Below are 13,153 nucleotides of genomic sequence, written 5' to 3'. Positions count from 1 at the left end.
AGTTGCAGTGATATACCGTATCTTTTTCATGAAATTAACCCTTTAGTCTGAGATAAAATGTGCGTATTTAGAGGTATACATTCATAATGGTGTATGCTCATACATTCACTTAAGCACAACTGACAAAATTGATTATACCTGTCACTTTCCCCAAATCTATGATCTAAACAGTATTAAGTTACATGTCTTAGGAAATACAAAACTGACCGTAAAGGAAATTTTCCACAGCACATTACGCAAAAATCGAATCACTGTCATAAAATGGAATGCCATTTAAAGTGCAAATGCTATTTGCTGCTTGTCCTTCGCTGTTCCATACCATTAGGCAAGAAGCCAGCAATAATAGGCACTGGCCAGATGAGGGCAGCAACACTCCAGACAATGATAACAAGAGTCATGAAACAGGCCACCAAAGTGGATTCAATGGGCTTCCGATTCATTCGCCAGCCCTGCTCCCCTCTCAGCTCTTCTAAACTAAAATCTAGGCAGCAGAAATTCAGGGATTCCCCTTGTAAAGAATTATGAGGGTCTGTGGATGAAAGGAAAGAAAAAGTAGAAGATGCAGCTGAAGATGCATGTTGATGCCTAAGGTGACCACTCCTTCTGTTTCTTGACCATCCACACCCTACACAGAGGCGAAATTCCTGCTGGGCCCCAGAAACCCCTAGATGCTCAATGATTACTGGAGAGACAGCACGATTGTAGGCAGCTGAGAAGAAGGCTCTGCCATGGTTATTAGTAGAAAAAAGCAACAGGTCACACTGGAAGCCCAGCTGGCGACCCCAGCGAACTAGAAGGGAGGTGAGCATCAGCCGGTGCACACTGATGTTGCAGTGAGTTGACACCTGCTGCTGAGACTGGGAGGGATGAAACTCTTGGTGAGGAGACACAATCAAAGTCTCTCTGCCGTTATCCCATGTGCTGCTGGAAGAAGATACAGGAGAAGGAGGAGAAGAAGGCAGGCTCTTGGTATGTCCTGTCTGGGTAGCCTTCAGTTTTTGTACACTCTCAACAGGGGTGTTCTCTTCAGTTTGCAGGTCAAAACCCAGGTTGGCCAGAGATTTGCTCGAGGAGTTAATAGGAAGCAAGAAGACATCCTCTTCAGTGTGACCCTGTTGGTTCCATCCCAGGGTTGGAGGCTGGATGCAGATGACCAGCAAAGCCACAAGCCCCTGGAGCAGGCTGCTTGGAGGGTACAGGCGCAGCACCCTCATGGCAGAGTGTTATACAGGAGGCTGCATGGTTCGCTGAAAGGAGACACAAAGACTGAAACTCACACGGGCGTGGAAAAGGATGCCTGGAACCGCGCTCCACACTGCCTCCAAGTCATCCTCCCTCTGCTGCTTTCCTCCCCCTCCTCCTCCTCCTCCTTCTCTCAGCTTTGGATTTTAGATGATTAGAGAATGGTGAGATACAGCTTATCTGTACCTTTTACTTCCAAAATACTAGGGAGCAGGAGATACTCCTTAACACAGTGCAACCCTGAATAGTCAGAAGGTTTTTGTTATTGACTTTGCTAAAGGGAAAAGCAGCGTGATCTAGTTTACCTCTATAATCGCAACCGAATCCATAACGCAATTCACCTTTTACCAGTAAACGAAGCGTGAACGAATTTCATAACCTGAAATTCGCTCATCTCTAATCCTATCCAAAAAATCATTTGTGTCTTTCAGACGTGTTAAAACCACCTACAATCTGTTGCAAAAAAAGAGTCCATATAGATCGCAGGAGGCTGCAGCAGCGAGTCAGTGCTGGACACTATTGGACGTCCAGGAGCGGAATCTATAGTCTTGTGAACCTTTGACAGCAGGTAAAGGACCGGAATCTTGGGATACAAACTACTCAGGGATTTTACAGTCTTGGCATCAATAATGCCGTTGTCCTTACTGTCTTCCAAAAAACCATTAATCTCCTTTTTAAATACAGCGGTGGGATCCCTTGGCAGTTTCCTATAGGCATTGGTATCTGCCAACTGTCTACAGGCTTCTGCAATGTACATAGACTTATTCATCACAACAATAGCCCCTCCCTTCTGCGCAATTGCACTATTACAGCTATTATCACGTATTGCATTAACACATAACATTGTGGTAGAGATTAATGCTTTCATCAACTTGTGTGGCAGAATGCTTATGATTGCTTTGAACTTCAACTCCAACACCTATGCCCAGTGGCGTACCATGATTGGAGGCAGATCACGTGACTGCTAGCTGCCCGGGGGAGGTGGGCCTGCTAACAAACTCCTTCTTCTCTTTTCAATATGAAAACACTGCACTTTCATGCAGCCACCACTAGAGGGAGCTTAATGCAAACAGATGATAACAACTTCCATTTCAGCCAATTGTAACTCCATAGATTCCCATGCACTGAGCTCCCCCTAGTGGTGGTGCAGTGCCCAAGATGATCACTGGAAAAGGTTAATTTTTTCTATAAGGGTTCATTTCATTATACCAGGTTACATTTTGTGACAATGCAAGAAACACTTACCTCCATGTTCACTATGTACAGTATACCTAATGGCAATGTATGGGCAATATATCACCCTGGCAACCTAACAAGGTCTGCCTGTTAGTTAACGATATATTACTCATACATTGCCATTAGGTATACATAGTGAACAAGGACATAAGTGTTTCTTGCATTAAATCACAAAATCAATCAGGCCAGCAAAGGAGGCAATATGGACAATCACAATACATTAGTAAGTGCCTTGTATTAAAACCTCTTTAATTGAGAGACTACCCCTGAGGGAAAAAGAACAGACAATCATAGAAGGTCTAGAACCACCAAGGCCATGCATTGGATTCAGATAGTAAAGTACTGCTCGTGAATGGCATTAAAGACTTTACTGCTGTGGAAAGGGTTAAAGGATTTGTCTCACATGGCATTTATCATGTAGAGAAAGTTAATACAAAGCACTTACTAAAGTATTGTGATTGTCCATATTACCTCCTTTGCTAACTTGATTAATTTTTCCATCGCATTATACACTGCCCATTCCCAGGGTTTACAGCCACCGCTGCAGCGCAGGTATGAGGTGGCCAGGATCGGAGCTGCTGCCTATGCATGCCCCCACGGTCTCGGTCACCAGAAAGGCCATCGCTTTTTTCTGTGGTATGAAAGCATGGCCCCCACTGCTGGATTGCAGGGTGGTCATAACCCCTGGAAACAATCAGTGTATAATGTATTGGAAAAATGAATCCAGCCAGCAAAGGAGGTAGTATGGGCAATCACAATACATTAGTAAGTGCATTGTACTAACTTTGTCTTCATGATGAATGCCATTTACTGAAGGCAGCCAGCTTTGTAATAGAAGCAGGAGATTTATTAGTGTATTTATGCCAGTTGTCTGGCGTGAATACAATGGGAAATATGGTGTTCAGAATGAGCTATATTTATGAAGCACCTGTTTCACCTTACTGACATAGGAGTGGTAAGGTGATTGATGCCAAGTGTGACTTCTTTTATTACAATTTTTTTAATTATAATTTTGTACATTTAATAAAAAAACCCATAAAGGAATCAGAAGTCTGGGACGTTGCTCTTTGCATTCTGCATTGCCTGGGAGTGATTGACGCATATCTAGTGGGAAACTGAGTCCCATGAGATCTACAGTCAGGCCCATAAATATTGGGACATTGACACAATTGTAACATTTTTGGCTCCATACACCACCACAATGGATTTGAAATGAAACGAACAAGATGTGCTTTAACTGCAGACTGTCAGCTTTAATTTGAGGGTATTTACATCCAAATCAGGTGAACGGTGTAGGAATTACAACAGTTTGCATATGTGCCTCCTACTTGTTAAGGGACCAAAAGTAATGGGACAGAATAATAATCATAAATCAAACTTTCACTTTTTAATACTTGGTTTTGCAAATCATTTGCAGTCAATTACAGCCTGAAGTCTGGAACGCATAGACATCACCAGACGCTGGGTTTCATCCCTGGTGATGCTCTGCCAGGCCTCTACTGCAACTGTCTTCAGTTCCTGCTTGTTCTTGGGGCATTTTCCCTTCAGTTTTGTCTTCAGCAAGTGATATGGATGCTCAATAGGATTCAGGTCAGGTGATTGACTTGGCCATTGCATAACATTCCACTTCTTTCCCTTAAAGAAAAAAGTGATGGCCTTTCTGGTGACTGAGACCGTGGGGGCATGCATAGGCAGCAGCTCCGATCCTGGCCACCTCATACCTGCGCTGCAGCGGTGGCTGTAAACCCTGGGAATGGGCAGTGTATAATTGGTTGCTTTTGCAGTATGCTTTGGGTCATTGTCCATCTGCACTGTGAATCGCCGTCCAATGAGTTCTGAAGCATTTGGCTGATTATGAGCAGATAATATTGCCCAAAACACTTCAGAATTCATCCTGCTGCTTTTGTCAGCAGTCACATCATCAATAAATACAAGAGAACCAGTTCCATTGGCAGCCATACATGCCCACGCCATGACACTACCACCACCATGCTTCACTGATGAGGTGGTATGCTTAGGATCATGAGCAGTTCCTTTCCTTCTCCATACTCTTCTCTTCCCATCACTCTGGTACAAGTTGATCTTGGTCTCATCTGTCCATAGGATGTTGTTCTAGAACTGTGAAGGCTTTTTTAGATGTCGTTTGGCAAACTCTAATCTGGCCTTCCTTTTTTTAGGCTCACCAATGGTTTACATCTTGTGGTGAACCCTCTGTATTCACTTTGGTGAAGTCTTCTCTTGATTGTTGACTTTGACACACATACACCTACCTCCTGGAAAGTGTTCTTGATCTGGCCAACTGTTGTGAAGGGTGTTTTCTTCACCAGGGAAAGAATTCTTCGGTCATCCACCACAATTGTTTTCCGTGGACTTCCAGGTCTTTTGGTGTTGCTGAGCTCACCGATGCGTTCCTTTTTTTTAAGAATGTTCCAAACTGTTGTTTTGGCCGCGCCTAATGTTTTTGCTATCTCTCTGATGGGTTTGTTGTGTTTTTTCAGCCTAATTATGGCTTGCTTCACTGATAGTGACAGCTCTTTGGATCTCATCTTGAAAGTTGACAGCAACAGATTCCAAATGCAAATAGCAGACTGGAAATGAACTCTGGACCTTTTATCTGCTCATTGTAATTGGGCTAATGAGGGAATAACACATACCTGGCCATGGAACAGCTGAGAAGCCAATTTGGTCCCTTAACAAGTGGGAGGCACATATACAAACTGCTGTAATTCCTACACCGTTCACCTGATTTGGATGTATATACCCTCAAATTAAAGCTGACAGTCTGCAGTTAAAGCACATCTTGTTCGTTTCATTTCAAATCCATTGTGGTGATGTATAGAGCCAAAAATGTTACAATTGTGTCCATGTCCCAATATTTATGGACCTGACTGTATGTACGCCCTAGCCTGTGCGAAACCTCTAATACCAGACATTTAGGGGCACATTTATTAAGACCAGCGTTTTAGATGCCGGTCATAATAAAGGCCCATAGTCGAAGTTATGAAGAGGCGCCGGCCTCTCCATAACTTTGGTGCATCCAGCGCCGCTTCTAAATGTAAGACAGCTTCCGAGCTGTATTACATTTACAGTAGACCATATTCTACGCCTAAGGCCTCAAGCACACGACCGTTGTTTTGGTCCGTATCCGAGCCTTTGCTATTCCCTTTCAATGGGGCTGCAAAAGATGCGGACAGCACACAGCAACAACCGTTGCTCCGTTCTGTGGTCCGCAAAAAAAATATAACCTGTCCTATTCTTGTCCGTTTTGCAGACAAGAATAGGCAGTTATATCAATGGCTGTCGGTGCCGTTCCGCAATTTGCGGACCGCAAAAAACACAACGGTCATGTGCATGAGGCCTAAAACTGAATAGTATGACCCCCTTAATGCTTTAGATACCTATAAATAGCAACCACAGCATCTAAGCACTTAGACAGAAGTTGTGTAAATCACTCTGTCACCCTGTTGGCCCTTCTGTGACACAACTGTGGGGAGCTAATTTTTCTCAATGACAGCTGGGGTCCTAATGAACGTCTATTATTAAAGTACAAAGGGGTACTACTGATGAATATCTTTGTAATACTATTTTTGTAAGGTGTGATGAACGCTGTAAAAAAATAATAATAATTTGAATTGTTCACCCCACTTCCTGAAAAATGATCAAAAAGTCATAAATACCTCAAAATAGTACGTATAAAAAATACAGCCCATCCAGCAAAAAATAAAAAAATAAGACCTCAACACTATGTAAGTGTTTTTATTGTGTGGAAGTAGTAAAACATAAAAAAAACTTATTTTATGTTGCTGTAATAGTACTTACCCATAGAATAAAAGCATTTACGTTGCATGGTAAATGGTGTAAATATAAAGTGCAAAAAATAATGTCAGAATTGCTGTTTTTTTCCATGTCTCCACCAAAATCTAATATATAAAGCTGAGTGTACCGTATACACTCACCTAAAGAATTATTAGGAACACCATACTGATATGGTGTTGGACCCCCTTTTGCCTTCAGAACTGCCTTAATTCTACGTGGCATTGATTCAACAAGGTGCTGATAGCATTCTTTAGAAATGTTGGCCCATATTTTTTTTGAATCAGATAATTTTTTATAAATTTTTTTAACATTTTCCAATACAAGTACATCAACAACCCGCCCGTCCTGCTCTTCTATCAGCTTGAATCAGTCGGCCCATTCTCCTCTGACCTCTAGCATCCACAAGGCATTTTCGCCCACAGGACTGCCGCATACTGGATGTTTTTCCCTTTTCACAGCATTCTTTGTAAACCCTAGAAATGGTTGTGCGTGAAAATCCCAGTAACTGAGCAGATTGTGAAATACTCAGACCGGCCCGTCTGGCACCAACAACCATGCCATGCTCAAAATTGCTTAAATCACCTTTCTTTCCCATTCTGACATTCAGTTTGGAGTTCAGGAGATTGTCTTGACCAGGACCACCCCCCTAAATGCATTGAAGCAACTGCCATGTGATTGGTTGACTAGATAATTGCATTCATGAGAAATAGAACAGGTGTTCCTAATAATTCTTTAGGTGAGTGTATATGTATGTGTGTATGTCTGCTAAGGGTACTTTCACACTTGCGTTGTTTGATTCCGGCAGGCAGTTCCGTTGCCTGAACTGACTGCCTGATCAGGCAAACTGTATGCAAACGGATGTCATTTTTTCTGACTGATCAGGCATTTTTCAGACTGATCAGGATCCTGATCAGTCTGAAAAATGCCTGATCAGTCAGAAAAATGCATTGCAATACCGGATCCGTTTTTCCGGTGTCATCAGGCAAAACGGATCCGTTTTTTTTTTTTTTTCATTTTTAAAGGTCTGCGCATGCGCAGACCGGAAGGACGGATCCGGCATTCCGGTATTTTGAATGCCGGATCCGGCACTAATACATTCCTATGGAAAAAAATGCCGGATCCGGCATTCAGGCAAGTCTTCAGTTTTTTTCGCCGGAGATAAAACCGTAGCATGCTACGGTTTTCTCTTTTGCCTGATCAGTCAAAACGACTGAACTGAAGACATCCTGATGCAAACTGAACGGATTACTCTCCATTCAGAGTGCATGGGGATATGCCTGATCAGTTATTTTCCGGTATAGAGCCCCTGTGACGGAACTCTATGCCGGAAAAGAAAAACGCAAGTGTGAAAGTAGCCTAAAGGAATCAGCACCGTCGCATTTACAATCATGATATTTGGCACACAGGTACATCAGGTGTCCGGGAAGGTTTTAGACCGGGTCTCAGCTCTCTAGCATGTACTATTCCTGAGATATTCCCACAAAATGCAAATATGGCACCATCACATGACCTACATTAGCCAATAGAAGCCTGCAGGTTTTCTACTCATATCCCAACTGCCGTACACAAAGTCAAATGATCCTTATCAGCCAATAGAAGCTCGCAGGCCCTTAGTCTCCACATACAAACAGTTTTACACCGAGTTTCCATAACAACCCAGCCATTTTTCTTCACTGCTGTAGGTCAGCTTTAAAGGGGCAGGGTGCTGTGGATGACACTGTTAAGAGAGCAGAGTGCTGTAGGGTTAAGGGGACAGGCTGCTGTTCATGTCACAGTTAAGGGGATGGTCTGCTATGGAGGTCAGTGTTAAGGGGCATATTGCTGTAGAGGCCACTGTTATGGGGGCGGGTTGTTGTGTAAATCACTGTTAAGGAGATGGGGTACAGTGGAGGTCACTAATAAAGGGACAACCGCTGTGGAGGTCACTGTTAAAGGGGCGGGCCTCTGTGGAGGTCAATGTTAAGGGGGCGGGATGCTGTGGAGGTCACTGTTAAAGGGGCAAGCGCTGTGGAGGTCTCTGTTAAGTGGGAAGGGAACGGTGGAGGTCACAGTTAAGGGGATGGTCCATCAGTGTTAAGGGGCGGGGTGTTGTGGAGATCACTGTTAGGGGGGGCGGGTTATAGTGGAAATCACTGTTAAGGAGACGGGGGTACTTTGGAGGTCACTAATAAATGGGCGGCAGCTGTGGAGGTCATTTTTAAAGGGGGAGGGCGCTGTAGATGTTACTGTTAAGGGGCATGCCGCTGTGGAGGTCACTGTTAAAGGGGCGGGCACTGTGGAGGTCACTGTTTAAGGGAGGATGGGACTGTGGAGGCCACTATTAAAGGGGCAGCAGGGTACTGTGAGGTCACTGTTAAGGAAGCGGGGTACTGTGCCAGTCACTGTTAAAGGTCAGTCACTGTGGAGGTCTCTGTAAAGGAGGCCGGGAATAGTGGAGGTCACAGTTAAGGGGACTGTAACCTATGGTCAGTGTTAAGGGGCAGGTGATGTAGAGGTCACTGTTAAGGGGGCGGGAACCTGTGGAGGTCACTGTCAAAGGGGTGGGGTACTGTGGAACTCGCTGTTAAAGAGGCAGGCTGCTGATCAAAGTTAAGGGGGTGGGCTGCTGTGGAGGTCCAATTTTATGGAGGCAGGGCACTGTGGTGGGGTCAGTGTTAAGGGGTGGGGGGCTGTGGAGGTCACTGTTAAGGGGGAGAGGTACTGTAGATGTCACTGTTATAGGGGATACTGTTGATATCTTTTAATGACACACACAAACATTAAATTAAATCGATAAAATATACCCATGCGATGCCGAGTCCTTCTGCTAGTAGTTAATAAAAGTTAATCATATGGCTCTCTGAATGCAGTTAAGCAAAAACAATAAAATTCCTGTGGTCCTCAATGCCAAAATAATCTTGGTTTTTAAGGTGTTAAAGGGAATCTTATACAGGGGCTGACACAAACAGAAGAGGGCCCCCGTGCAAAGAATGTGCCTGGCTCCCACCCCCAAGCCAAATTCTCAACATAACCTATTCTGTCCTAACATTACTTATAGCAATACAAAACATACAGGTTAAGGCTAATTTCACACCTGCAGCACTACGCTCCAGCCACCTGATCCGGCAGAGAATGCATGGAATTGGCTGGACACAAACTCAGGCATGCAGCGATTTGTGTCCCGCTGATTCTCTGCATTTTTGCCAGATTGTGGCCGGATCTCTGCCGTACCCCATTATAGTCAATGGGGCCGGCGGACATTCTGTCTGCATTCAGCAGTGCTGGAGCATTCCAGCAGGCTGTTCTCTGATGGAAGAGCCTGCCAGAATCACCAACTCAGATGTGAAGGTAGCCTAATACAGTTCCACATACCTATTACATCCAAGGACATCTTCTTTGATGTAGATGTTCTCTGTCCTCATCTTCTCCTTTCAGACCAGACTGCCATGATGATTTCTTTCAGTTATCTCTTCTCTCTGCAGGGTTTGACAGACAGACATTTTAGTTTCCTAGTTTTCCATCATCCTCCCACCTAATCAACACCCCTCTAATACTGTGCCTGCTGTGCTCCATATGCAAGTTACACACAGATAGTTCCCCTTCAATAATTTTTGGCACACAGTGTCCTAAAAAATAACTGTGCCCAGTAAACAGTGTCTCTGACACCAATAGTGTAAACATAATGTTCCCCAAAGTGCTACTCCCCCTCCATAGTGCCCCCCATGTCTGCCAATATATACAGTGGGATGCGAAAGTTTGGGTAACCTTGTTAATCGTCATGATTTTCCTGTATAAATCGTTGGCTGTTACGGATAAAAAATGTCAGTTAAATATATCATATAGGAGACACACACAGTGATATTGAGAAGTGAAATGAAGTTTATTGGATTTACAGAAAGTGTGCTATAATTGTTTAAACAAAATTAGGCAGGTGCATAAATTTGGGCACCACAAAAAAGAAATGAAATCAATATTTAGTAGATCCTCCTTTTGCAGAAATTACAGCCTCTAAACGCTTCCTGTAGGTTCCAATGACAGTCTGGATTCTGGTTGAAGGTATTTTGGACCATTCCTCTTTACACAACATCTTTAGTTCATTCAGGTTTGATGGCTTCCGAGCATGGACAGCTCTCTTTAAGTCACACCACAGATTTTCAATTATATTCAGGTCTGGGGACTGAGATGGCCATTCCAGAACGTTGTACTTGTTCCTCTGCATAAATGCCTTAGTGGATTTTGAGCAGTGTTTAGGGTCGTTGTCTTGTTGAAAGATCCAGCCCCGGCGCAGCTTCAGCTTTGTCACTGATTCCTGGACATTGGTCTCCACAATCTGCTGATACTGAGTGGAATCCATGCGTCCCTCAACTTTGACAAGATTCCCAGTCCCTGCACTGGCCACACAGCCCCACAACATAACGGAACCACCACCATATTTTACTGTGGGTAGCAGGTGTTTTTCTTGGAATGCTGTGTTCTTTTTCCTCCATGCATAACGCCCCTTGTTATGGCCAAATAACTAAATTTTAGTTTCATCAGTCCACAGCACCTTATTCCAAAATGAAGCTGGCTTGTCCAAATGTGCTTTAGCCCACCTCAAGCGGCACTTTTTGTGCTGTGGGCGGAGAAAGGGTTTCCTCTGCATCACTCTCGCATACAGCATCTCCTCTTGTAAAGTGCGCCGAATGGTTGAACGATGCACAGTGACTCCATCTGCAGCAAGATGATGTTGTAGATCTTTGGTGCTGGTCTGTGGGTTGACTCTGACTATTCTCACCATTCGTCGCTTCTGTCTATCTGAGATTTTTCTTGGTCTGCTACTTCGAGCCTTAACTTGAACTGAGCCTGTGGTCTTCCATTTCCTCAATATGTTCCTAACTGTGGAGAAACAGACAGCTGAAATCTCTGAGGACCGCTTTCTGTATCCTTCCCCTAAACCATGATGGTGAACAATCTTTGTCTTCAGGGTCATTTGAGACCCCCATGTTGCTACTCTTCAGAGAAAATTAAAAGAGGAGGGAAACTACAATTGACCCCCTTAAATACTCTCTCATAATTGGATACACCTGGTATGTAGGTCAGGGGTCACTGAGCTTACCAAGCCAATTTGAGTTCCAATAATTCGTTTTAAAAGGTTTTTTGGAATCAATAAAATGACAACAGTGCCCAAATTTATGCACCTGCCTAATTTTATTTTAAACAATTCTAGCACACTTTCTGTAAATCCAATAAACTTCATTTCACTTCTCAAATATCACTGTGTGTGTCCTCCTATATGATATATTTAACTCACATTTTTTATCATAACAACCAAACGATTTATACAGAAAATCATGATGATTAACAAGGTTGCCCAAACTTGTCGCATCCCACTGGTAAGATAGAGCCCCAGAAGATGCCCCCATAGTGCCCCCCATGTGTGCCAGTAACTAAGATAGGGCCCCCCCCATATGCTCCTAGTTCATGGATTGCAGGATAAACTTACCAGGAAAGGTTAAAGGACCTTAACATGTATAGCTTGGAAGAAAGACGAGACAGAGGGGATATGATTGAAACTTTTAAATACATAAAGGGAATCAACAAAGGTAAAGAGGAGAGATATTTAAAAGAAGAAAACTGCTACAAGAGGGACATGGTTTTTAAATTAGAGGGGCAAAGGTTTAAAAGTATATCAGGAAGTATTACTTACTGAGAGAGGTAGTGGATGCATGGAATAGCCTTCCTGCAGAAGTGGCAGTCTGCAAATACAGTGGAGGAGTTTAAGCATGCATGGGATAGGCATAAGGCCATCCTTCATATAAGATAGGGCCAGGGGCTATCCATAGTATTAAGTATATTGGGCAGGACTAGATGGGCCAAATGGGTTCTTATCTGCCGACACATTCTATGTTTCTATGTTACCTCCCACTCTATAGTGCCCCCCCATGTGTGCCAGTATATAAAATAGGGCCCCAATAGTACTCCCCCCCTCCATAGTGCCCCCCATGTGTGCCAGTATATAAAATAGGGCCTCAATAGTACTCCCCCCTTCATAGTGCCCCCCCATGTGTGTCTGTATTTAAAATAGGGCCCCCATAGTGCTCCTCCTCCATAGTGCCCCCCATGTGTGCCAGTACATAAGATAGGGCCCCCAGTAGATGCCCCCATGAGTGCCAGATAGGGCCCCCTAGTAAAGTGTAAATAAAATAAAAAATAACTCACATACTTACCGTCCTTGCCACTTTCAGCGATGCAGGCCTCTTCCGGCCTGTGTCCCGCTCTGTAACGCTCAGGTGGCGTGATGACGTCCATTGCGCCGCCCTCTGATAGGTTGCAGGCCTAGTGCCTGTAGCCTATGAGAGGGACTGGGAAGGGAGACGCCTCTCCCCTGCCCCGTCCGCAGCATCCATCTGTTATCGCCGTCCTAAGGACATCAATACAGATAATAGAGATGAGCGATTCCACAATGGAAGCTCTCATCTCCCCCTCCAGCTCTGGGCCCCTGTGCAGCCGCACGGGGCTGCACAGGCGGTAAAACGTCCGCTCCCTGGGTATCACGTTAAACAGTGTGGTCTGAGTTGCAGTCAGCATGTTAGAGAGCAGTAGGAGCTGAGCAGTATTGATATATAGGTTTATGGGAAAAGATATCAGTATTTGTTGTATTTAATTCATTTAAATTCCTGCTGACTCTGAACTTTAGATTAAAGCAAAGAAGGAGGTCCTATAAGTGGATTGACAGTCTTTTCCCTATGACTGTGCATACAGAGTTAGCTGTCAATCACTGATAGACCGCCTCCTTGACTTCAAAGCTCAGAATCTAAATGAATGAAATACAAGTGCTACTGAATCTTTTCCCACTAAACCATATATCAGCTCCTCCTGATCTATAACATGCTGCCTGCAG

At 44.0% G+C, this 13,153-nt stretch overlaps 1 protein-coding gene across 1 annotated transcript; it reads right to left on the bottom strand.

The window, feature by feature from the left end:
• Nucleotides 1-281: 281 nt before the first annotated feature.
• Nucleotides 282-1,228, bottom strand: TMEM158 (transmembrane protein 158). Its single transcript, XM_040433092.1, has one exon. The coding sequence runs from the start codon at nt 1,212-1,214 to the stop codon at nt 288-290; it is 927 nt and encodes a 308-aa protein (XP_040289026.1). The 5' UTR covers nt 1,215-1,228; the 3' UTR covers nt 282-287.
• Nucleotides 1,229-13,153: the final 11,925 nt, after the last annotated feature.

Source organism: Bufo bufo, chromosome 5 (genome assembly GCF_905171765.1).
Source record: "Bufo bufo chromosome 5, aBufBuf1.1, whole genome shotgun sequence".
Classification (NCBI taxonomy): Eukaryota; Metazoa; Chordata; class Amphibia; order Anura; family Bufonidae; genus Bufo; species Bufo bufo.
This window is presented reverse-complemented; position numbering and strand designations above follow the sequence as displayed.